Source organism: Phycodurus eques, chromosome 3 (assembly GCF_024500275.1).
Source record: "Phycodurus eques isolate BA_2022a chromosome 3, UOR_Pequ_1.1, whole genome shotgun sequence".
Taxonomy (NCBI): domain Eukaryota; kingdom Metazoa; phylum Chordata; class Actinopteri; order Syngnathiformes; family Syngnathidae; genus Phycodurus; species Phycodurus eques.
In genome coordinates, this window is record NC_084527.1 from 20,025,456 (window position 1) to 20,052,097 (window position 26,642).

The 26,642-nt window shown below is 41.5% G+C and overlaps 1 protein-coding gene across 10 annotated transcripts in view; it reads right to left on the reverse strand.

Annotated features, from left to right (window-relative positions):
- Positions 1-26,642, reverse strand: part of LOC133400122 (membrane-associated phosphatidylinositol transfer protein 2-like) — a 70,665-nt gene that overhangs the window by 12,903 nt on the left and 31,120 nt on the right. For 6 of the 10 annotated variants that reach the window (XM_061672395.1, XM_061672393.1, XM_061672400.1 and 3 more), the window contains 15 exons: positions 25,725-25,939; positions 22,207-22,328; positions 20,944-21,177; positions 18,580-18,906; positions 15,100-15,195; positions 9,441-9,545; positions 9,294-9,358; positions 8,176-8,247; positions 6,725-6,969; positions 6,469-6,658; positions 5,471-5,590; positions 5,179-5,390; positions 4,053-4,222; positions 1,690-1,860; positions 307-459 (listed from right to left, as the gene is read on the reverse strand). In XM_061672395.1, the coding sequence (XP_061528379.1) occupies positions 307-459; positions 1,690-1,860; positions 4,053-4,222; positions 5,179-5,390; positions 5,471-5,590; positions 6,469-6,658; positions 6,725-6,969; positions 8,176-8,247; positions 9,294-9,358; positions 9,441-9,545; positions 15,100-15,195; positions 18,580-18,906; positions 20,944-21,177; positions 22,207-22,328; positions 25,725-25,939 (2,497 nt within the window). The remainder of the gene's footprint in view (positions 1-306; positions 460-1,689; positions 1,861-4,052; positions 4,223-5,178; positions 5,391-5,470; positions 5,591-6,468; positions 6,659-6,724; positions 6,970-8,175; positions 8,248-9,293; positions 9,359-9,440; positions 9,546-15,099; positions 15,196-18,579; positions 18,907-20,943; positions 21,178-22,206; positions 22,329-25,724; positions 25,940-26,642) is intronic. The other 4 variants (XM_061672397.1, XM_061672402.1, XM_061672401.1 and 1 more) reach the window with 2 other exon arrangements.

Below are 26,642 nucleotides of genomic sequence, written 5' to 3' on the forward strand. Positions count from 1 at the left end.
CTGCCCTAAATTAACAACCAAAAACTCCTCGTTTCTGTTCAAAATGGTCAAATGTGGAGCGCTCGCTGAAATCGAAAGAGTCCGCATTCATAAAAATTTGTCAGAAAGAACGAAGAGGCCATCCAGCATCGTGAAGTGCTTTGACGCAGACTCTTTCGAGTTCCGTGAGTCCTTACTTTTCCCCCTTTCTCTCCTTCTACACTTAACTGTGCCCAACAAAAGCAACGGGAATGCCGACAGCGAGTATGGATGGATGAAAGAGGAAGGCAAGTGATGATGAGGAAGGTGACGGGAGAGGCTACACACACTCGGGTGTGGCGGGTGTGGCCTTGAGGGCGCCCTCCTGCCAGTTTAGCACGGGTACGGGGATGCACGTCTCACTGATGGTCTCCTGACAGCGAAGCGACACGGGCGGCCCGCTGTCAAGTAGCAGCGGAGCGTTGCTCTGGACTGTCTCCACTACAGAGGCCAGGTTAAGGAAAGGAAAGGAGGAAGGGTGGAGAGAGGAGGAAGGAAAAGAGGACAAGGAAGACACAAAAACATATGAAGCAAGAACAGGAGCAAAGGGAAAGAGTCAAGCCCCGAGTGGAGCCCACGTCTTTGGAACAGTCCTGATTAAACTACAGTGGATGCCCAGAACTGGAATAGTGCAGAGCTGATGGTTCCACAATTTGAACAGGAACAGGGCACTATAAAATGCTTGACTATGTACTCTAGGTCTATGTATAACTTTTAGGGGAGGTGTAGGATTTGGGTTAGGGATTATGGGCGCGAGGTTACGGGTTAAGTGTAAGGGACTGATTCCCAAGGTGTTCAACTTCTGGTCATTGATTGGATAGTGACTGACCCGCCTGATTTCAGTGGAGGCAGCGGGGGTTCAAATCCCACTCAATGACAGTGTGATTGTGAGTGTGACTGGTTGAGGCTAAGGAATTGCGTTCCAAAGTTAGGCTTAAGGGTTTAGGTTTAAAGAGAACGCGGTTAGTGGTAGTGTTTGAGTTCCGTGGATAGGGTCGGGATTTGCGGGATAGGGTGTTGGATTTCTAGGTTCGGAATACGGCTTTTGGTTATGGGTTTAAGTTCAGCGGTTAGGGACAAGGGTTTGAGCTCTGAGGTTTGCGGTTTAAGGTAACCTGAGGTTAGTGACAGGCTTAGGGGTTTCAGCTCTGAGGTTTGGGTTAGGGGTTTGAGTTCCGTGGTTATGGTTAGAGTTCCAAGGTTAGGGTAGGAGTTTAGGGTAATCAAAGGTTAGGTTAGGAAGTCAGAGTTAGGAGTTTCAGTAAAGAGGTTAAGGTTAGGCTTTGAGTTTACAGGTAGGACTTGGGGTTGGAGAAGAGTTAGCAAAACTGGACTGAGCAAAATGCTCATTATGGACCAGTTGATCGAACCTGAACTGCCTGAGACCTAACACATGTTGGAAAATCTATAGAACTGTTGTTTGGACGTGGCTAAACGATGAGCAAAGCTGTAGGCTGTGACTCCACCATGTTGACCAGTCCAAGCAGGAATGTGACAACATTTGGCTTCTCGAGAAGCACAAACTGAAGAAAAATGCTCCATTTTTCTTTTGAGACAATGCATATTGTTGTGTGACAGCGATGAGAAAACAGGACGACATGTGACAATGTCTTATATTTGTGTTTGTGTGTGTGCATGGGACTCTGGTAAGTGCATGGCAGCAAATCTCACCCAGCAGAGTAGAATTTCCGTCCCCCAGCGGGAAGCGTTGGTAGCGGGGCACGTTGAAAGGAGGCAACAGGTGGAACTTCCTCTCCAGAAGAGGCTCCAGGCGCGAGGCGGAGGGATCAGCCGGATGGAATAAATTGTACACCTGTTGACAGGCGGGACGGAGCTGGGCCACTGCGGGAAGGAAGCAACAGACATGCAAAGGCATGAAAAAGGTGACACAAAACAAACATTGTACGTGGGGTCTGGGGGGATCCCCCGGGCTCCCACAGCGAAATGTTTTTATTGGAACAGAAATTAAGCAATCTGGAAGACTCTGAAGAGTACAATAAAGCAAAATAAACACATTTTCTTCACGCAGAATTTTTTTTATTTACACCGCTCAAGTACGTGTTGAGATACAAATTTAAGATTAACATTAAATATGCCTCATTTCTTTGCTTTTTTTGTTTTGGCCTCCAACTTGAGCCAGGTCCATTTCCACCTGCACCTGATGCCTGCTTCAAGCTGTGCCACATGAATAGCATCCTTCCCTTTAAGCGCTCTCATTCTGGAAAAGAATTGACTACAATCATTGTCTGTTTCACTTCATTTTTCACTATTACCAACTTCAAAGGCTAATCCCAAATGCATCCTCCAGGAAAATATTAAATACAATATTTTTCTGTTTTTATTGGCCATTTCTGAATTTGAAGTTAGTTCATTCTGTGTTGTGACATAATCTGTAACACCGCTCCGTCGCTTAATATATTTATCATTAACATCCGTAAACTAATTAGGTAATTGTAGGCGTGTTTCCTAATTAACAGCCTTCCCAGTTAACATGGATATTTGACTTCTAAAGCCGTCAATGGCAGTGAATGTGTTAATACAAGAGGTACTAGCGGATCAGCTCTTGTCGCCGATGTTACACAACCAGGGTCACGACCTGCAGCACCTCAACGCGGAAATACAAAACACCAGTGCAACAAATACGACACTGGGTGATCTGATGAGCAAAAATGTTGCTTGAACGTAAGAGTAGCAATAGAGGATGTCCGCTCCAGAGGTGGGTAGAGCAGCCAAACATTGCCCTCAAGTAAGAGTAAAAGTAAAAAGTAGTCTTCTCAAAAAATACTTGAGTAGGAGTAAAAAGTACACAGTGAAATAATTACTTAAGTAATGAATAAATAGCACAAACAATTACAAATATTTTTGTTTAATTTTAATTGACTCAACGGTGTTTTCTCAAGTTATAAGTGAGCTGGAATATCCACGTTTGGGCAAGACAGTGCCAGACAAAAAAATACAATACATGCAAGCTGTTGTTTTTGTTTGTCTAAATGTAAACAACAGTAGCGCGCTGTTGCCTTCGTGGTAACGATGACCTTCCCAAAATGGTGGCCATATAGGCACGACGAACAGCCGGGCTGGTTTATCAAGTGTTAATACCTATGCCTGGGAAGCCCAAGAGAAGACGTGTGAGGTCATGTGACTTTCTATTGTCGTTTGATTGGTGCACTAGATTTAAACGTCACTCGCGCTTAAATTAGATTGGGCAAACAGTGCCAATGCATAACTCGAAGTCGCAGTCTCGCGCACGAAATAGTTGATAAATCAGCAATAATTGATAGTCTTTAATTCTCATGTTTTTTGTGTCAGTGTCGTTTTGTCAAAGTGATGTTATACAATCGCCTCCCATTCCTTGGCAGCAAAAGAGTGAGGAACACACGCTTGGGAATACTTGAAAAATGTGTTCAGCTCTAATAATTCCACAGTGTAAGCGTTTCACCAAACGTATCGCTTTACAGCATGAAATTTGGTTGGTGTGTCTATCATGAGCAGACGCACCAAGTCTGCCATTTTGGTTTGAAGCGACCGTTTTGGTCCTTCAAAAACAAACTGTCCTCGACATCTTGTCCGATTGCTACCACATTCACTGAAATGCAAAGAATTTCAATTGTCAGCATTATGTGTGGGTTTGATGACAAATGTCCCTCTTAAGTGCGTCAAACCAAAATCTAGATACGTTTTTTTTTGTGGGTCTACTCATGATGGACATGCTTAGCAAATTTCCTCTACCTACATGAAACTGACTTCTGGGGCTGAATTTTTTGAAACATTCCAGCAGGACGAATTTGTCTTCGAAAGACCACTGGAATTGGCTGCAATGACACTAAAATGGCCAATTCAAACCAAAATGGCACACACCATATTTCTTTTCAGGCATGGCTTCTAGAGACCTTTTTGTGAGTCTACTCATGATGGAAAAGCATACCAAATTTCATGTATCTAAATGAAACCAGCTGAATTTGAAAAACTATTCCACAGGAATCTACAGAACCCCTCCAAGCACTCTCTTGTATGACAAGCGCACGGTGGCTTACCATCCAGCATGGGGATGACCGTTTTCCTCAGGGCAAGCACGAGGCCCAGCGGCGAGCCAAAGAGGAAAAAGTCGGCCACTTCAAAGTCCAGCTTGCCCAGCGAGTCTAGCATGGTGCTGCTGCTCGACCTGCGCGAGGTCCCGTCGCCCCGTAGGATGTTGGAGTGCAAGCTGCAAGGGGATGGCAAAGTCAGGACAAGGCAGGGCCAACAGATACTGTAAATTACATCCAAGACAATTTATCACTACACTGTTGCCTCGAGATGTGAGTTCAATTCGTTCCGTGACCACGATCCAAACTCAGATCGTCTTTCCACATCGAAATGAATGGAAATGCCATGCCATTAATCCATTCCGGCCTCCCCCCAAAAAACGAGAAAAAAAAAATAATAATTCATGTGTTAAGTAATGTTTTTTTAAATCAATAAAAGAGCACTCTATAATATTGTACTTTATTTAAAAAAAACGTATAGTAATAACATAATTGTAAAGAATGTAACAAATTAAACGGTGTATATGCATCGTGGTAAATTTTTTTCGGGGCCTTCTGTCGTGCGTGACTAGGCCACTGGGGGCAGTATAATACACTCATACACACACAAAGCAAGAAGAGTTTCACAACTACTGTAAGTGGCTGAGTAAACTGCAGTAATAATAGCTGTTCGCAGAGGATAAAGAATATGTCTTTGGGTACTGCTATACTATCTTTCTAGATGTGTAACTGCACCCTTTGTGTCCATATATTCGGTGCTTAAAGCGTTATAACAGTGCCACATAGATGCTATTCGTTAGCCAATCTATGGCGTTTTGCATTGTTTGTTAGCATTAAGATAAGCAGAGTTAAGGCAAAGCTGCGTGGTTGTTTTAAATATATAACGAGTCATTTTCTCTCTTTTACGTTTAATTTGACAGGAAACGTCAACTGGGAGTGGCATTAAACCGCTTCAAAAACCGCTTTTTTGAAGAATTGCTCACTACCTTCCAAACTGCTGCCTGTTGTGACATGAGTTGAGTTCACTGCAGCCAAACCATACAGCACTCGTATCTCAAAATTTTGCCCGCATCTGGAGATAATTTGCCCCTTTTAGGTACTTCTTGCAAAGGTTGCAAAAATACCATCGCAGTACCTGGACAGGAAGGCCTGGTGTTGCTTGATGGTGTCCAGCTCGTAGGTGGACAAGTCGCTTCTCTTGCGCTGCAGCTTCTTGTTGTCGTCGCCCGAAACATTTCTTGGAATGTCGATATTGCTGCGGCTCAGGTGGCGGCTGCCCTCCAGGGTGGGCGAGGCAGACCCCTGCCCGCAGTTGATAATTGTGCCCGGCGACAGGAGATCCTGGTCCTGCGAGGTAGAGAAAAAATAAATAAAAATCAGCTCAGTGAGTGGATGATGAGAAGTTTGTGAGGTGTTGTATTGATCACCTGTACACTGACAAGACTGCCCCTCCGGCTGCTATTCTGGCTTTCATTGACTGTCTGGTTGCTGCTGCACAGAGCGTCGAACCCTAGTATTCCTCCCACGCAGTCCCCGATGAGGCAGACCTACAGAAATAGGAAATGACATCAAAGCCGTACAGTAATCTCCTACCATTTGCAGGAGACAGGAACTGAGCCCTACCGCGAATCGGGAAAAAAAAAAAAAATGGACATCCCCAAAATGTTTAGAATTGCCCAGATGAAAATATATAAAATATACCGCAAACTATGATCTCGGTCGTACGCAACAGTTTACAGTCCATATTGAGTCAGTCTCAAATGCACCATTAATCAGCTCAGTTATTTGTTAATATTTGACCATAACCTTAGTAGTCATATGACCAAATCAGTCTTGAATGTACCATTTGACAGACCAGTTACAGTAAAGCCGCTATTCACGAATTCCGCTATTAGCATTTTTGTACCCACAGCTATTTGCTGAAAAACTCACTCAGAAAAACTCACTCAAAACTCACTCATTCAAGTGCTCTTTCTAAAAAGATGATGCCAAGTTTAATAGAAAAGTAGTGGTTTGGTGCCATCTTGCGGCATCCCCAGGCAATCATAAACCTTTTTAGGGAGGGCTTCAGTCAGTCACAGATTTTTGTGCTATTCGCGGCAGGGCTCGGTGCAGATTACTGCAATATCATTTCAAACACATCTTAAAGCATAACCCTTAAAAATAATGGCTTCTCTGATTTGATTTTGAAAAACTGCACCGGAAGCGCATGTCTACATCTGGTGAACACCCCAGGCTAAACGTAGAGCCTCCGTGACATACGAAGATCGCTCGAGATGTATTATTTTAACATACTTCCGTGACACCAATTCCTATTTAGACTGCTGATGCTTTGGTGGCATTTTCAGAAAGAGTAGAAAAACACAAATAGGTGAATTTGTGAACAGTGAACCGCAACTCTGCAGGGAGAACACAACCAACCAACCTGCCCGGAGAAAGCGGCCCCGTCCAGAGACTTGATGAAGTCGGTGTAGACCTGATTGGCTCTGGCGATGACGGTGGCCACGGCCTCCTGGTACTGAGGCGCAGATGTGGCTAGCAGGGGAAGAGCCGCCAGCGGGATGTGATCTTGGCTACTGGACAGACAGCCTTCATCGTAGCCGTACGGGCTCAGGCTGCCGCGCAAGATGAAAACACGGTCGGTATAGCAATGTAACCACAGACACGTGAGAAACTCTTACTTGGACACGAGGGAAAAGGCCTCGGCGCAGATGGCGGGACACGGGACCAGGCGGACGGCGAGGCGGCCCAACGCCGCCGGGTAGTGGACACGCATGACGGAATCGAACGCTGCGCCGATTGTGTTGACGTCGGCCTGCTTGCCGCTCTGCTCGCCGCCGCCCGTGTCCAGGATGTTGCCGCCGTGCAGGACCAGGATGAGCACGTGGATCTTGGAGGGCTGCAGACACTGCTGGCACGAGCTCTCCTGCGGGAGATGCCTTTGAAGTTCATGTACTGATGGATATATTAAAACTCTCCTGTTATACTGGATTCCGATCTTTTTTTAATTTTTAATATGAAATATTATCTTTTTATGTAGTCGTTCACACATAAAAAAACAAAATAAATAACAAATGCAACTTGCACCGCGGACACAATGCTCCCATGACGTCACACGCATGCGGACAACTGTGATGTGTTCAACCGTGTGTTTACGGAAGTAAATGCGGCCCCTTGCGGAGGTCTTGTCATGATGCATTTGTGGCAATTTCAAGGATTTTGTGCGACCGGAGCCAACATTTTCTTATACTTATCAGTTGTAAAGCATCTTCTTTTCGCCACTGACTGTTTTCTGCTCCTTGATCTTCCGTTTGCTTTTGTCGCGTGTCTGTTTTGTCAAACGATTGTTACATGTCACCTTTTGATGACGTATCGGTCGGACGAGCGCGCCGTAATCGTCTATATTGCACTCGCATTGGTTACATATCCGATTTGTATCCACATATGAAAGAGGCCTGGAAAGAAATCGTAATTGTACTTTTCATATTGACGTGAAAAAAATCAGATTTATCTCACATTGCACAAAGAAATGGGAATTCACCTGCAGTGTGAACATAGCCTCTGTGTCTGAAATAAAGCTCTCATTTAATAATTTTTTTGATGTACACTTTTTTTAATAAAACGTCTTCTACTGGCCTTATTTTTTGCATTTTTTTTTTTGCTTTTCCTGTAATTCAAATGATATTAGAATGAGCTTTTTTCATAGGGAGACATATTAAGCTTTTCCCATACAATTTGTAAAGTTCCCAGGTATCTTGATTGACGCCCCTTCATACACACCCCCATGATTTTTTTTGTGTGAAAATGAACCCACGTTTCACTTCTTTGGAAAAGTATGTTGGAAACCAAAATGCAACTGATCTTTTTCCCCGTTGTGGCGTGAATGTCTTAACTTATCCTATCGTAAGTTGTCTATTTGGGGGGGCCACCAAACTGAGCCAAGTGGCTGTTGAGCTAACACAACAGTAGCTTTTAATCAAAAACGTCACACAGGAGCTGAACAGGGAAAGTGGTGAGGTCGGTTGGGGAGTTACACGGACTGGGTTCAGAGGGCGGGGGTCAGTCAGGACTTGAGGTTTCCGTGGGGAACTACAGAGGTGGGCTCACAGGGAACTTGGCGTGAGCTACTTACGGACTGGTGCCGCGTTACTGTGATGGTGGGAATGGGAGAGCTATCGGCTGGGACCCTAACGGAGTCTCGCATCTGAACATAAGAGGACAGAGAGGCTCAGGGACGGAACGGTATGGAAAGCCGTTTGAGCATTTATTCCATATCCTTAATATTCAGCTTAAGCTCCAACTACCTTGTCCTCAGTAATAAGACTTTTCAGCGCACTAGTAGACTAACTGTCTTTTAAAGTTGTTTTTTTTCTCGCCCCACTATTAGGGCCCCTTTTGACCTACTGGCATGCAATTAAACCTTACTAGCAACCTACTGCGCTGCACTAGTGACACTAATGCTACTAGAAGTAACCTACTAGCCTGCCATGTAGTAGGCACGTGTCAAGCACTAGTAGCCTCCTGGACCCTACTAGTAGCACCAAAATACCCACTTTGGGTCCATTAACTGATACGCTCTTTGTGCGCACTAGTAGAAAAACTTTAGCATACTAGTAGGACAACTACATGTTACTAATGAGGCAAAACTGTGCGATAGTTGACAACTGCGTGCCACTTGTACTAGAAGCAAAGTTTTCTGAATCCAGTCAGACAATTCAGTGTGCTAGACGAACGACTGGGTACACTAGAAGAGTGACTGTGCCTGACTAGTAACGTTTTCCCCCCCATGACTACCGTTCACTATTTGACAACATTTTTGCACTCTAGTAGGACAACTTTGGCATACTAGTAGGACATATTACTACTAGTGAGACAAAACTACTAGTGGGCACTTTGGTGCTGCTAGGAGGTTCCAGGAGGCTACTAGTGCATGACACATGCCCATTATTTTGCCTGAGTAGTCTTCCTCATGGAGCACAGTAGTTTACTAGCAAGATTTCATTGCATACTAGTAAGCGAAAAGTGGGACTAGTCGTGGAAAAAGGATTATTAATAAGACTACTACTAGTTCTACTAGTGTGCTGAATTGTCTTACTTGTGTGGACAATGTACCAGCACATGGAGCTTGAGCTGGACATCAAGGATACATAATAAATGCTCAAAAGGTTTCCCGTAGGATGGAAAAGCCTCACTGAATGCTCGCCTCGATAATTGGAGATTCCGTCCGGACGCGTGGTTGTGGACACGTACCTCATCTAGCCTTTCCCCGCCAGCCGCTCTGTCGTAGTCCACCGCCATGTCCTTCAACAGCTCGCCTGATAATACACAAAACAACGCGGTCACGGCTAGGCTATCCTCGAAGGTCGTCTCACCTCGGCGTTGTTTTCCTCGTCGTACCGGAAGGTTCTTCCATGTCGGAAGCCTCGATCTTGTCCATGAGGTCGTTTGAGTTCCACTTGGCGATTTGCTTGGGTAAGACATCCTCGCCGTCTGAGAAATCCTCTGCACACACACACAAAAGATTTTTGAAAAACATCATTTAGTAACATCACTGGAATGGATGCATAGTGTAAAATCATGACCCCTATCAGCCAGCGCACTAGAGGACTACATCTGGAATGGATATTTACTGTCTCCGCCTCCAAGATTTCTGACATCATAAAAACTGTATGCATTAAGTTGGGTGTCATTTTTAACTGCATTGGTAAGTCAATGGTGACGTGGCGGCGCAGTATCAGAAACACATTACACTGGGGAACAATTTGAAAACAAATTTCTGTGGAGTTGGATTTTTATGCTGGTTGAAACTAAAATTGGCACGCTGATTCCAAAATTGCAGTCAGTTTTTCTCAAGCACGTCAAGTTTCTTTCTCCACGGCTTAGCCTCCAGGTGAGCGAAATTCCACTGATTAGCTCTAGTAAGACTTGCCAGTTGATTACGATTGGAGTCATCTATACAGCTACGTGACAACTTGTTTGTGCAGTCACAATTGAGGTCGGTACTATCAGTATCTGCATACAGAAAGCTTTTCTCTTAACCTTGTAACCATGGGCATACCATCGTAAGTTCTATTTTGTTTTATGCTGTTTTTTGTTGTTGTTTTCTTTTGTTTTCAAAGCTTCTAATTATTCCATCTTAGTGTTTTGTTGACATATACCCAAATTTTTCATATTTTTTAAGAAAACGGGGAACCTATAGTTAAAAAACAAAAATGGTGTTCCCCAGTGTTATTAGGGGATCTTTTGCATGTGTTACTAATGTCGGCTTCATATTTTTCTGAGAAATCGGATATGCTTGGTTATAGAAACTCTCCCTAATATCGTTTGAAAAATCATGAACAGAAATTTATCATTCGGCTCTTCGTCTTCTTCGACAGCTTTAGGCGTGCTTTGCAACAGTTTCTGATGCACCTAAAACTGTTGAAGAAGAAGACGAAGAGCCGAATGATCGATTTTCTTTCTGATTGTAAATGTGTCCGAGAATTTTATGAATTTTCAAACGACTATTTTTGTTGTTGTTTTTTTTTGTAACCAAGCACATCCGATTTCTCCGAAAAAAATGAAGCCTACATTAGTAAGACATGCAAACGATCAGAATGGTACAACCGACCACTTCCAGCCATCTATTTTCTGAAGTGCTTGTCCACATTAGGGTCACGGGTGAGTTGGAGCCCATCTCAGCTGACAGTTGGTACGATTTCTGGGACTGGTCACCGCCCAAACGTGATTTGTCACTTACATAGCTTGTAGCAGTGATTCTCAAACTTTGGTACACATACGGGAAAGAATGACTGCCCAGGGAGTTCAGTTGTATTTAACTTTTAAGTCCAAAACATTTGCATTATGTTAAAGTGCCTTATGATAATATTAAATCTATTTTTTAGGAATAAAACCTGTCTCTTTTTTGATGAACACGTTACGCTTGAGAACCACTGGTTTATAGGATTTGTACACTCGCCTGTACAATCTGATCCAATGAGGTCCAAAACAACAGCTGTCGCAAATTCTGCCTTTACAACGTAATAACACACATTTAAAAACAATATATATATTATCACATTATACATCAGAGGCAGTGACTCATTGTAAAGGTTAGCATGAGGGTTATTATTGTGTTATGGTTAGGGTAGAGGTAGGTTTAGGGTTATTGTGTTGTTAATACCCATACAGTGGTGCCTTGAGATACCTTGAGTTACCCAACTTTCAAGTTTTTCGAGATAGGAGCCGTCGTTCGTCCGATTTTTTTTGCTTAGACTTGCAAGCAAAAAGTAAACATTTTAGATACGGTGCAAGCGCTATATGGTGGCAGTGAACTCAACTCACTTCGAGTTTGGCAAACAGAGGCGCAACACGTAGACAGATAATATAACAATACTCGCACGCATCTATTATTTATCGTCTGTGAAGAAAGACTAATATTACTGCGGCTTTTTAAGGAGTGACTGTCTCCATGTACATCCGTATGTACCTGTTTCCTCCAGGTGGCCAAGGCACACACGCCACAAGCAGCAGCACAATGTCCTTTGAATTGAAGCAAAAAGGGGAAGAAATGCAGCAAAAACTGCTTATTTCTTTACATTCTATTTGTCACTATTGCGTTTTCATGAAGTACAATATTACTGAGTGCTGTTCTGTTTTATTAAAAAACAAACGGCAATGTTTGTGCTGTTTTGTAGGGGGAGGCTGGAAAGCATTAATGGAATTTCTAACATTTCATTTGGGAAAGATTATTTGATACAAGTGTTTTGAGTTACGAGCGTGGTCACAGAACAAATTAAAACTCGGATCTCAAGGCACCGCTCTTGCTAAATTAACACCTCAATATTGAGCATTATCATCTTTTCAAAGGCATCATTTCTGATATTGCTCTTTTATTGGGTCTCATTAGTGTTCCTTATGGCATATAAAAATGTGTACGCATATTTTGTTTTGTATATTGTCTGTTAGACTCCTGCCAACTGTCTTCGATGAACACAAAGGAAACAGGTAAACAAACTGCATACACGAGTCACTTTTGATTAGAATTTTATTGCTTTTTGAGTCATGCCATTGTTTCATTATTAATCCACCTGCAGTTCATTCATTTCAGTTTAAGTGACGGAGACATTGCCTCTTGTATCGCGGTGTAACTCATAAAAACAGTGAGTCATGCATGACAATCACAAAACAGAAAATAGGTCAAACGTGTGGTAACTAGTGGTGTAACGGTACATGTGCTCATATTCACATTTGTCACTACGGTCCACAGGGCGTATCCAGTTGTCACATGGAACATATTGGGTAAGGGGCAGCAAAGTGTAACTACCTCGCACTTTAGCCACATGCCGACTACTCTGTAAACAATATCAGCGTGGCTCACCTTCTGCCTGCCAAGCGATACGCTTTGATGGTATGTTTAAACTTATTCATGTGGTCGCGAGTTCGCATACGGAACATAGGAAAACGACAGAAAGTGTAACTGCCTCGTGTTCTAGCCACACATCTACTCCACGGTAAACAATAACAGTGTGGCTCAGCATCTGGCGAGTCATACGCTTTTGGCGCTGCGTTGAACTTGTTAACATGTTTAAACAGCCTCTCCCAGGCTCTTCATACGGAGCCAAAGTGAGAACAAGTGCCATTATTTGTGTTTTATAGCATAATAATTCACAATGTTCAAAGTGTTAATGTTGCTCTCATTTGCATCATTCATATCCGAAAATTGTTGCACTTTCCTAAAAAGATTCAAGCTGTTATGCATGATTAAATATTGGTTATTTTATAAGAGAAGTAACTGTTAACCGTTAACACATCTTTGTTACATTTTTATATACATCACACATTTCCTAAAAAGAAAAACTATTGATGTAAAAAAGATTTAAGATGTTATACATTATTCTCCTGAATACATTATTTGGTTCATTAATACTGTCTTTTTACATTATTATATGAGATTTGGCTTTCTCGTGTTTTATCGTGAATGTCATTGAATCTGTTCCAGCACGGGGAAGTAGTGGTTACAACGTCTGGTTCCCATTTCTGAGGTTCTGGGTTAGACGTTCTGCCACGGGCTTCCTGCGTGGAGTTTCCACGCTGTCCCTGTGCTTGTGTGCGCTTTCTGCAGGTACTCCAGCTTCCTCCCACATTCCAAAAACATGCATAATATGTTAAAGGTCCCCTTCCATCAGAATCTCTTTTTTTTTTTTTTTTTTTTATGGAGGATGGCTTTGGAAAGTTTTCACACACCGCTGGAAATTCATTCCGGGTTTGGCGCAAGCGAGCCAGCTGGGCAGCTGCCACCAAGCCATACGAATACGGTTTATAAACGCATACTTGTGTTTTACGATATTTTTAATGCCAAATATAACTGTCGCCAAAACGTGTGCAGCAGATAAATGCCACAAGCTGCTCGCGTTATAGTGTCTGAATGGGACCCACTTTCAAAATCTCCTCCTCTCGTTGACTTTCCCCACGTGACACGCCGGGATATGGCCAATCGGAGTGAAGCTGTTTTCCATATTCACATTGAGAAGATGAAGGATCCAATCAATCCAAAGCTTATTTACATGTCACATATTAAGTAGAAATCCAGCCGTCTCAACTGGCATGCTAAAAACTCCAAATAGAATAGCTTGAAAAAGGACTTTCTGGGCATTTACAATTCAAATTATCTTGCAAATATGACAAAATGGACATCAAAGATTACAACAACAACAACAACAACAACAAAATGATGAAAGGGGACCTTTAATGGAAGACTAATTAATCCAGAAGTGTGATTGCGAGTGTGTATGCTTGTTTCCCTGCCATTGGCTCACGACCAGTGCAGGTCAAAATCAGCTTTGGTGAACTAACGACTCTAAATTGTCCATAGGTGTTTGTGAGTTTGAATGGTTGCTTGTCTCTTGGTCCTGCAACTGGCTGGTGACCCGTCTAGAGTATACCAATTTCTCTCCATTAGATGGATGGATGAATCTGTTCTCTTCCTGTAACCAATGTGAACTGAAGCGTCACCTTAAGGCACGTACGCAACCTTGATTTCTGTGGTAGCGTCATACCTCTAATGTTCATTAAAAATACGCTTGTGATGTTTAGGAAATTCTTGTTTCATCCTCATGACTGGATGTTATTAAAACAACGCCACACAAACAAGAAGGAAGCATTTATTCCTGCGGTGTATCATGGGCGTGAGTGTGATTTATGAACTTTTGACGTTCCGACAAGCCACCTGGCCCGAGTCCTGGGGGTTATTTCAACTGCAGCCCAAAGCATGCTGGGTATCTGGGAAGCTTAAGAACTGATCTGTGGTTAGAGAGATGCATGCAGAGTTAGCTTCCTGGAAAAAGAGCTTGGATGAAAACACACCTATGGATAGACACACGTGCGCATTCCCATGAGATCCAATACAAGACCGGTGGAAACAGTCTTCATGACCACTACTCAGTTCACAAGACTAAAGTAGGTGTGCACTTTTGTAATTCACCGATTTAAGGGAGGGAGGGAGGAAGGAAGGAAGGATGAACAAAGAATGGAAGAAAAGAAAGGGAGAAAGATGATGAAAGGAAGGAAGGTAAGACAAGGAGGACGAATGCAAGGTAGGAGGAATGGATGGAAGGAACGGAGAAAGGAAAGACAGGAGAGAGGGTGGAAGAAGAGATCAATTCCTTCCTGCAAGGTCGGATCAACAAAGGGAGGCAGACAGGATAAGGAAAGATAAAAGGAGGCTTGATGGATGGAAAGAAGGAAAGGTGAAGGGAGCATAGAGGGTTGAGAGGAAGGTTGGCTAGAAAGAAGGGAGGAAGAAAAGATTAAGGATGGACGCAAGGCAGGAATGAAGGAAACGTGTGTAAGAAGGAAAGGAATCGAGGGAAAGAAGCGCAGGAAGGAAAGAAAGAAGGACAAAGGAAGGAAAGAATAAAGGAATGCATGGTTAGTTTTGTCCCATGTTGAAATGTGATGCATATTACAGCCCCCTACAGGCCTGGAGTACCACTTATCACTTTCCAATCAAAGAAGCCTGTTCCTGTCTTGTATTGGATGTGCTCAGATTGCGTCAACATTCCTCTTGGCGCCTTACCGTGGGCGTCGAAGAACTCTTCATCCGAGCTGTCGTCCGAGTCCCGTGCGATACTCTGCATCCTCCACTCGGAAATGCTGTGTCGGGACGGGCTCACTGCGGAGGGACACAAATATTGGCCGTTTCAGTCAAACTCCTGTTTATCGCAGGGGATGGCGGCGTGTGAGTGTCTGGGCGTCACCTGTGGGCGTCAGCAGCTCTTGCGTGACTGTGCTCGTTGTGTTTATGTGTTTTGCTGTTTTTAAACGGCTACGGCCTGACTAAATGAAGCTCCTCCCCTCACTTCAACATAGTCCCCTGGTACTAAAATGCTACACGATGGCACCAAAGCTATACTTTCATACCGTCGAGACCTTCAAGTTCGTGGGAATTACAGTCTCTCAGGACCTGAACCGGGAGACCAACATCAACTCCGTCCTCAAAAAGGCCCAGCGGAGGCTGTACTTCCTGCGGCCTCTGAGGAAGCACGGCCTGCCACAGGAGCTGTTAGGGCAGTTCTACACAGCAGTCATCGAATCAGTCCTGTGTTCATCCATCACGGTCTGGTTCGGTGCTCCCACAAAAAAGGACAAACTCCGACTGCGAGGGACAATCAGGACTGCCGGAAAAATCGTCGGTACCACCTACCCACCCTTGAGGACTTGCACGCTGCCAGAGCTAAGACAAGAGGCTGCAAAATCCTCTTGGACCCTCCACATCCTGGTCGCCACCTCTTCCAGCTCCTTCCCTCAGGTAGGCGCTATTGATCAATGCTAACTAAAACTAGAAGACATTCCAACAGCTTCTTCCCTCTTGCCATTAACATCTTAAACGGTTAACTTATAATTGCATTGTAACATGCTGCCAATTTTGTCTTGAGCTTGTTCTCACAGCGCTGTCAGGCCAATCATACATTATTCGTGCACTCACTGTAGTAGTCTCGTCACTCTGCACTTTTGCATAATTGTTGTTGACCAAGACTGGCCACTCGTGCTTGAGAACTATCTGCACCATTTGCACAATTGTCACTGTTCCAGATTATCGCACTACTAGTCACGTTAAACTGCTCACATTTCTTGAAGACTCTGCACCATTTGCACAATTGTCACTGTTCCAGATTATCGCACTACTAGTCACGTTAAACTGCTCACATTTCTTGAAGACTCTGCACCATTTGCACAATTGTCACTGTTCCAGATTATCGCTCTAGTAGTCATTTCAAACTGCTCTAAATTGCCAGAGGACTCTGCATCATTTGCACAATTATCATTGTATCAGCATTACCACATTACCAGTAATCTTTCATTGCTCAGAGACTCTGCGTGGTGTGTTTTTATGTTTTTACGTCTTAAAAGTGTCGTACTAGAGTTGCTCCAACTACTGGAGACAAATTCCTTGTGTGTTTTTGACATACTTGCAAATAAAGATGATTCTGATATTAGACAGGGCTTTTTTAAAGCAAATATAATGAGAGCTCCCCCCCCTAAAAAAAACAACAACAAACAAACAAACGAAAAAATCGGTGAATAGGTGAATTCACAAACAGCAAACGCTACGTAAGGACACTCGATGACAAATACATTTTACCTATTCATCTGTTTCAGCCCCACAAAAAACTCCATTATTTTGTTACACATTTTTAGTATAAAAAAGCACTGTATCATTTGAAAAAATTATAAAATATGATAACATAAAATTTCAAGAAACTGGTGTTATAAAATTTAATTACGGCATGTACTGTTGTATTCTTGTGTTATATGCATGCCTTTAAGGGGCATGGCCTAGTGAGTGAGGTCAGGAGCTGGAGTCGGGTTGGCCTGTTAGTCTGCGTGTGACCTTTTGGGTGTGAGCTGTGACCAACAGCAGCTCCTTGCGAGTGTTCTCATTTTGTGTGTTTGATTTATTTTTGATGTTATTTGTCCCGTTCAATAAATGGACAAAAGTGCAACGGCTACTGTGGCTTTCTTTGCCCACATGCGAGGGCATTGCAGTACAATAATTGCTCCTATTTTTCACTTCACTCGTACCTCAAATTTTGGCTCACAACACAAAGCAAGAAAAAAACAAAATTCGTCTGAGCGACGGCTCAAAACTGGTAAGTTGAGGCACTCTTAAGTCAAGGTAGTACTGTATACTGTAAAACCCATAAAAAGAACTCGGGAACATTGTGTAACAGGGGACGTGTAGATTTTTTCCAGGCTCTTTTAACACACTCGCCCAACCAAGCGCTAAGAAATATTGCACCAGCGGCTTCCCCTCCTACACACGTGGTGTTATATAAACATGCAATGGTCCCCGCGGTGCGCAGCTCCCCGGCAGATGGACGGCTGACTGGTCAAAAAAGAGGAAATTGGCAGCTCTGCTCTATCGTGGTGGGGAGGTTGCAGCTGGAGCTGGCCGGGGATGTCACGCCGCTTCTAATAATAGGCCCACGAGGAACCACAAATGTGTGTGTGTGTGTGTGGGGGGGGGGGGGGTTACAGTCAAGCCACAGGTGGCAGGCAGCCCACCGCACGCAGGTGGACAGGACAGGCTGCTGATGTAGTTGCTAAAAATAGCTAACGGGGTGTAACAGGTCGTTATAGTTACATAATACAGTGAAGCTCCACCCATTTGTGTTTCACAATTCGCATTCATGATGTTTTTGGGGTAGTAATTTTATGATCATATTACGGTGTATGTATAACATTTTTGACATTTTGTTCTTAGATTTTGTATTCTAAATAAATGTTTGATCAAAAGTAAGACAGTACAAATAAAAAATATTTTTTTTAAAAGAGGAAACATTTCCTTTATTCATTAATTTACACATATCATTAAATACCCCCAAGAGTATTCAGTAATTATTTAAAATATCTTAAAAAGAAATGTTAAAATCCAATATTTATTTCACGACCTAAAAAACTAAAAGAATAAAAATAGCCTAAATATAATAATGAACTACATTTTAAAAAAATATATACTTATATGTATCAATGTAATATTTATTGCTACACACTAAATTAAAATGTAATAATTTTTTAAAATACCCAAAATATTATTTTATTTTGAAAATATTACTAAATACCATTAAAATATTTTTAACAATTAAGACGTTATTTAAAATACACTGAAATATATATATTTTAAATCTATATTTAAACTAAATAATGCAATATTTATTTAGTATACCACAAAGAAAATTAATAACATTTTTAAATATGCATTTTAAGTACACTAAAAGTATTTTTAAAATATACAAATTATTCAGTACATTTTTAAAATAGCCTAAAGATATCAATAATGCAGTAAATCTTTAAAAATTTAATATTTTGAAATACTAAATGTATATAGAACTTAACTACCCTAAAAAAAAACAACACTTTTTTTCAGCCTCCATGAATGCTGGATTCTTAGCGTTAACTGAATTTGGAAAATTTAATTTAAGACCATCCAGTGCTCTACTAAAATCAATACACTGATGAGTCACGTTTGAACACAGGCGGAAGAAGAGATGCTCACCTCCTCGTTTTGAGGAGCGAGAGGACCTTGAGGAGGTGGACCACTGCTTGGTGAGCACGCCGCGGGGCTGCAGAGTGTTCGTCCCAGTGCCGGCGACCGTCACCTCGGCCTCCATCGCGTCCTTGGCCTCCTGCTCTTTGACAGGAGGCGGCGTACCCCCATTGGCCTCGGTCGCCTCCTCCACCTGGCAGAAATGTGCCATCTTCCTGGCTAGAGTCAGCTGGGTCTCCAGCTCCAGCTGCCGGATGTCCTCCATGGTCAGACCGTACCACTCGTCTTGCCAGCACCAGGCCTGCCGGTGGGCGCGTACCATCACTTTTCTTAGTCCTAGGAAAAAAGAAAAACTAAATACTGGTAACTGGAGTGTCGAAAATGACACTTGAAGTTGAAATTGTTTGAATCAGTAGAAAAATGTGGAAGGAGGAGATAAATGTAGTGGTGCCTTGAGATATGAGTTGAATTTGTTCCATGACCACACTCGTACCCGTACACTCATATTATCTTTCCACATTGAAATAAATGGAAATGCCATTATAATGCCATCATTTGTTCCAGCCTTAACCCCCCCAAAAAACTATTTTTTTTGTAATGTCTATTTTATAAAAATCTAATTACTGTATATTGTATAATATATCTATATATATATATATATATATAGATATATTATTATATATGTACATATATATGTATGATATTAAAGTGGCACTAAGCAGGCCCAAAAATGGATGTAAACTCGACACACCACAGAAAAGAGTAATATTAACAAGCCTGCCAAATTTGAATGAATTTTAAAAAATAATAATCGCTAAGTATTAAAAATCAGGCTTCAAAACTTTCAACGACTCTCAGCTTTTTGACACTGTGGGCGTGTCAAATGGATGACAACAGCGGGCTGGTAGGAGGAAGCCCGGGTGGTGAGACATTCGGCACTGCCCCATTCGCTAGTATCAAGTTACCCACGAAGCCATGTTGTCTGTGGTGAAAGTTTACAAAACTATCAGTCATAAAATGTGCACTGCAGAGTCGGCTGGTGGTGTTTATGTTCAGCTTGCCATCTGCGTGTCTTCAAAAAGTCAATCCATCACTTTTTTATTTCCTCATTTTTTGGGATCTTAAAAAAAAAGAAATCGCCGAACTGTTCTGTAAATTGAGGCATGCAGCGACGAAGCATTTTCGGGGTGTAGCCATCGTTTGCTTGCGAGCTGCAAGCTGGAGGGCTAAATGGGCCTTGTTAAGGACGCTAAGCACATCTATCACACGACTGAGCAGCCAAACGAAATGACGTCACTTTGTACTTATATCGTGGAGGAGGGAACTCGCGCTAGAAGGTATATGCCCCAACCCCTTGATGTCACGGGGCTGTGTTTTAGCCCCGCCCATAAAATCAGGAAAATTCAAACGGTGAAAGAGATGCTTAAGCAATATCTCAACAATTCAGCACAATATTTGTATACGTTTTCAGCACTTAACTTCAAACACATTTATTGTATGGCAAAGCAAAAGACGGATATCTGCTTAGAGCCTCTTTAACCGATACAATGATGACATAATTTAATAGAAAATAAAACAAATTACATTTTTTTCTTCAATTTGTTGGACATTGTGCTGCTCCTTTTAGTGTGAGTGCCTTGGCCACCTGGGGGCGGTATAATACAGACATACAGCTATACAGTACATGAAGATGGTCACAGCTTCTCAGTAAGCCACAGTAATATTAGTTCTTCGCACACGATGAAGAAAATATGCTTGGCAGTATTGTTATATATCTGTCTACATGTGTGGCTTCCCTGTTTGTGTTCAAATATCTGTTGCTTAAAGGGCTACAAAAGCACAACTTTGATACTATTCGTTCGCATGTCTATGACGTTTTGCATTGTTTGTTAACAGTAAGCTAAACAAACTTGTTAGCCAAAGCAAAAGCAACGCGGTTGTTCGAAACAGGTCTTAGCTGGTTTTATGGTTAGTGTGACAGTAAAGTTTAACTAGAAGAGACAAACAGCTACAAGCTTCTTTTTTGAAGAATTGTTTTTTGTGAAGTGAGTTTTCACTGCCACAATACAGCTCTCATATCTCAAGTTTGCTCATTTGTCAACGCAAAAAATCGGCCGTACGACTTGTACCTGTGAAAACTCATAGGTAGGGTTATTCATATCTCAAGGCACCACTGTATGTAAAACACTTGTCAATTTGGGAATTTTGTTGTGAAAATGTGGGAGTTTGGAGAATGTGGTAAATAGTTCCATAGAAGTCCTGACTGAACTGAATAGTTTAAGGTTGCAATTGTTTGAATCAGTTGAGAAATGTGGAAGGAGAATGCCCAAAAAGTGGGGAAGGTAATAATAATCATTTCAAAGAAGTACACACCAACGTCATGGATGAATCTCTCAATCTTGGACTGCATGCCCCAGTAGCGGAACTCCACCTTGCACAGCTTGTAGGCGCACATGATGGGCGTCCTGCCCGGGTTGTTGTTGTACTCTTCGATCCAGTCGTCCAGCAAGGGGCCCCTCTGGGTCTTGGCCGACTTGTACAACCTTGGGTCCTCCTCGGCCTTGTACTCGTGGGGAGGAATGGGGTCAGTCACTATGTCGATGGGGTCTGCCATTCAAAACAAAAACAAAACAAAATAAAATAAAACTTAAAAAAACTACAGATTTCCTTTTTTAATAATCCCCAAACTAAAATTAAATATTTGAAATTACATACAAATAAAATATATCTATTTGAATGGGAAAAGCATCATGAAACGTGCAATATATTTTTATAATATCCTAAAGGCTTTTTAAAATTTCCTTATTTAAAAATAAACATACCTTACAAAATGTTTTAAATGTATCTTTTTTAAATAGCACCATAAATGTTGAATCGCATTTTTGAAAAAAAAAAACATGCAATATTTTAAAAAATCAGAAAATAAAATAAAACTTCAATAAATTTATAAATATTCAAAGAATAAATCAAAATGATAAAATCTTTTCATGAATACCTTTAATAAAAAACATTGTCAACACCCAAAGAATAAAACAAAAAAATTCAAATACATTTAACATCTAATATGTACAATAAATTTCTTACTCTAAAAGTACAAAGAAATGCTACACTTTAAAAAAATGCTCAAAATAAAAATTATATTTTAAAAATTTAAAAATACCCTAAAAATTGTAAAAACATATTTTTAAAATTCCATAAAATAAAATAATAAAAATGTAATGTAAAAACGGTTAGCTTTTTAAAATACCCCAAAATAAAAGAAATTAAAAAAACATCAGTTTTTAAGTACCCCCTCTACCCCCCCAAAAAAATGGTGTTATAGTACAATGACATTTAATTTAATTATCAATTTAACTTTATTTATATCCCTCCAAATCACAACAAATGCAATTTTATTATCAATTGGACTACGACTACAGCTCTTCACAAATAGGAGGACCAAAAAAAAATAAAAATAAACAAAATACATCAGCATTGCAGTAGCAGCCAATGGCCACAAGTGGGACTCAGCTGCACCACATTTGGAGAACAGAGGAAGAGCGTTTATTTGACGGCAATATCGCCCATCCCTCTGCATCAGTGAAGAAAATGCAGCATGAAAACAGTTTTTGACAGCTAAATGCTTTGCGGCCTTACCGACGGTCCTCTGCCTCTTGTCGGCGGCGGACATGTTGAAAACGTCGGGCTGGCTGCCCGTGTCGCCCATGTAGTACGTCTCAATGTCGATGGAGAACTTTTCCACGAAGGGACACGTGTATCTGAAGGGAAAACACAAGGACCACACTGGTACTTTATACTTAAGTTAACTTACTTAAAATACCCATCCCACAAATTGTAATAACATTGACACTTATTTAAACAAACTTTTTAAACACAGAAATAGATAAATAGAAACATTTGCTAAATTGATTATCAATCAGAGTGGGATTACTTTTTCAATAGTTTTTTAAAGGGGGATAATGATGGCAGACATTTCTTTTAAGAATATACTAATTTATTTGCATGAGATAACTTTTTTCTAGTCTTATTAGTTTTTTCTCAAAAATATCTGTTTTATCTTGTAATATCACTACTTCTTTCCAGAAAATATCTGAATTTATTGTTGTTAGGTTCACAATTTTCTTCAAAAACTTCTTGCGTATGTACATTTTTGTTCACAATATACAACTTTTTTTCTTAAAAAATGTCTGACTTATCTCTTAAAACAGTGATTTTCTTTCCATGTAAGATTGACTTTTTTTCTTGAAAATATACGTTATTCTTATAAAAATGACTAGTTGTTTTCTTGAAAATATGAGAATGTTCTCAAAAATATACATCTTTATTGTTGAAAATATACAGAAAAATCCCCAAATATGTGACACTTTATGGCTAAAATATTTGACTCTTTTCTAGTAAGATTACGTCGGCACGGTGGACGACTAGTTAGCACATCCGTCTCACAGTTCTGAGGACCTGGGTTCAAATGCGGCCTCGCCTGTGTGGGGTTTGCATCTTCTTCCCGGAGTCTGTGCGGGTTTTCTCCAGGTACTCCGGTTTCCTCCCACATCCCAAAAACATGCATGGTAGGGTGATTGAAGACTCTAAATTGCCCGTAGGTGTGGATGTGAGTGCGAATGGTTGTTTGTTTATATGTGCCCTGCGATTGGCTGGCAACCAGTTCAGGGTGTACCCCACCTCTCGCCTAGAGTCAGCTGGGATAGGCTCCAGCATACCGGCGACCTTAGTGAGGATAAGCGGTGTAGAAAATGGATGGATAGAAAAATTACAAGTTTTTCTTGAATAGGTAAAACATTTCTGTTGAATATATATATACATAAGTTAACTTACTTATATATAACTTATGTATATGTATATATATATATATATATATATATATATATATATATATACACACACACACACACACACACACACACACACACATAGTGGGTACGGAAAGCTTTCAGACCCCCTTAAATTTTTAAGTCTTTGTTATATTGCAGCCATTTGTTAAAATCATTTAAGTTCATTTTTTTCCTCATTAATGTTTACACAGCACCCCATATTGACAGAAAAAAAACGTAATTGTTGAAATTCTTGCTGATTTATTAAAAAACTATTCAGACCCTTTGCTGTGACACTCCTTTATTTAACTCGGGTGCTGTCCATTTCTTCTGATCATCCTTGAGATGCTTCTACACCTTCATTGGAATCCAGCTGGGTTTGATGATACTGACTGGACTTGATTAGGAAAGCCACACACCTGTCTATATTAGACATGTCAGAGTAAATGAGAATCATGAGGTCAAATTAACTGCCTGAAGCGCTCAGAGACAGAATTGTGGCAAAGCACAGATCTGGCCAAGGTTAAAAAAAAACCTCTGCTGCACTTAAGGTTCCTAAGAGCAAAGTGGCCCCCATAATACTGAAATGGAAGACGTTTGGGACAATCAGAACCCTTCCTAGAGCTGGCCGTCTGGTCAAACTGAGCAACTGGGGGAGAAGAGCCTTGGTGAGAGAGGTAAAGAAGAACCCAAAGATCACTGTGGCTGAGCTCCAGAGATGCAGTCGGCAGAGTGGCGCAATGAAAGTCTCTCCTCAGTGCAAGACACATGAGAGCCCGCATGGAGTTAGCTTAAAACACCTGAAGGACTCCAAGATGGTGAGAAATAAGATTCTCTGGTCTGATGAGACAAAGATAGAACTTTATGGCCTTAATTCTAAGCGGTATGTGTGGAGAAACCCAGGTACTGCTTATCACCTGTCCAATACAGTGAAGCAAGGTGGCGGCAGCATCATGCTGTGGGGGTGTTTTTCAGCTGCAGGGACAGGACGACTGGTTGCAATCGAAGAAAAGAACGCGGCCAAGTACAGGGATATCCTGGACGAAAACCTTCTCCAGAGTGATTAGAACCACAGACTGGGCCGAAGGTTCACCTTCAAAAAAGACAATGACCCTCAGAGCACAGCAAGAATACTGAACGAGTGGCTTCAGAACAACTCTGTGACTGTTTTTGAATGGCTCAGCCAGAGCCCTGACTTAAACCCAATTGAGCATCTCTGGAAAGACCTGAAAATGGTTTACCATCCAACCTGACAGAACTGGAGAGGATCTACAAGGAGGAATGGCAGAGGATCCCCAAATCCAGGTGAATCATCCCAAAAAGACTCATGGCTGTATTAGCTCAAAAGGGTGCTTCTACTAAGTACTGAGCAAAGTGTCTGAATACTTATGGCTATGTGATATTTCAGTTTTTCTTTTTTAATAAATCTGCAAAAATTTCAACAATTCCGTTTTTTTTCTGTCAATATGGGGTGCTGTGTGTACATTCATGTGGAAACAAATGAACTTAAATGATTTTAGAAAACGGCTGCAATAGAAAAAAGTGAAAAATTTAAGGGGGTCTGAATACTTTCCGTACCCACTGTGTGTGTGTGTGTTTGTGTGTGTGTGTGTATGTGTGTATATATATATATATATTTTTTTTTTTTTTTTACATTTCATCTGTAAAATAGACTATACATTTTAAAAATAGACTATTATTACTTTTTCTCTTTAAAACAATATACATCAATACTCACAAGATTACTCTTTTTTGGGGAGGGGGAATTTATAACCTATTTCTTGAAAATATCCAACTATTAACGTGAGGTTACAATTTCCTTCTCAAAAATATACAACCTGTTTCTTGTAAAATTTCCCTTGTTTCTTGAAAATATTTATTAAAATTAATTTTCTCGGCTGCGATTGGCTGGCAACCAGTTCAGGGTGTTCCCCGCCTCCTGCCTGATGAAAAGCTGGCATAGGCTCCAGCACGCCTGCGACCCTAGTGAGGAGAAGCGGCTCAGAAAATGGATGGATGGGTGGATAATTTTCTCGAACATGCCTTATCTCGAAAATATGCAAATGTTTTAAAATCTTTCCTGTAAGATTAAGAGCTTTTATGGAAAATTTTATGGAAAATATGACTTTCCCTCAAATAAACTTTTTTCACGCAATCATTTCATGATTTAAATATTTTCATATTATCAGTGTGGCTCTAATTATCCTTTGTAAATGAGTAATTAGTGAAACTAATACAATTCGTGACAATTTGGACTTTTCAAGACGTTATGACTCCCCGCATTCCCCCTAACGATGCTTCTCGTTTTTGTTTTTGTTTTAATCTCACCGTGTGCGCGTGTATGGGTAGGCGTTCCAGGACTCCTCTTCCACCCTGAGAGCAGCTTTGGGCAGGATGGAGCGGAACCAGCTGGGAATGTGCATACCGATGTGGTAAACCTTGTGGGTGTACTGGCCTGTCCCCCCTGGTCCGTCCGTGTACGGTTTGTTTTTTAGGATCTCCACGCCGCTGCCCTCGCCGCAGCTCTCCTCCCGGCTCTTTTTCTGCCACCAGAAGAAACAACATATATATATTAAACAAAACTTTTTGAGTTAGCCACATGAGGAAAATTACCTCCAGCAAGGAAGTTATGTTTAATCAGTGTGCACGACTTCATTCATTCATTCATTCATTGTCCGTAGTGCTTATCCTCACTAGGGTCGCGGGCGAGCTGGAGCCTATTCCAGCTGACTCTGGGCCAGAGGCGGGGGTAGATCCTGAACTGGTTGCCAGCCAGTCGCAGGGCACACATAAACAAACAACCATTTGCACTGACATTCACACCTATGGGCAATTTGGACTCTTCACTTTACCAACCATGCGTGTTTTGGGGATGTGGGAGGAAACTAGAGTACCCGGTGAAAACTCATGCAGCCACGGGGAGAACATGCAAACTCCACACAGGGGAGGCCGGATTTGAACCCGGGTCCTCAGAACTGTGAGACAGATGTGCTAACCTCCGTTCCGCCTGTACGACTTCAATTTAAACAAAATAAAACTTGCAGATTTTGGCGAAATTTACATTTTTAGGTCTTGGTTCTGTCACCAAATATGGTTTCAAGTCCCAAGAAGGGCTCTTCCTTGAAGATGTTGTCTCTGAATAAAAAAAGGTCATTTTTAATTGTGTGCAGGGAACACTTTTACAACATGCAGCACATTTTGAGTTCCTATTCGTGTTACCAAATATGGTTTTGTTGCCCTGAAAAT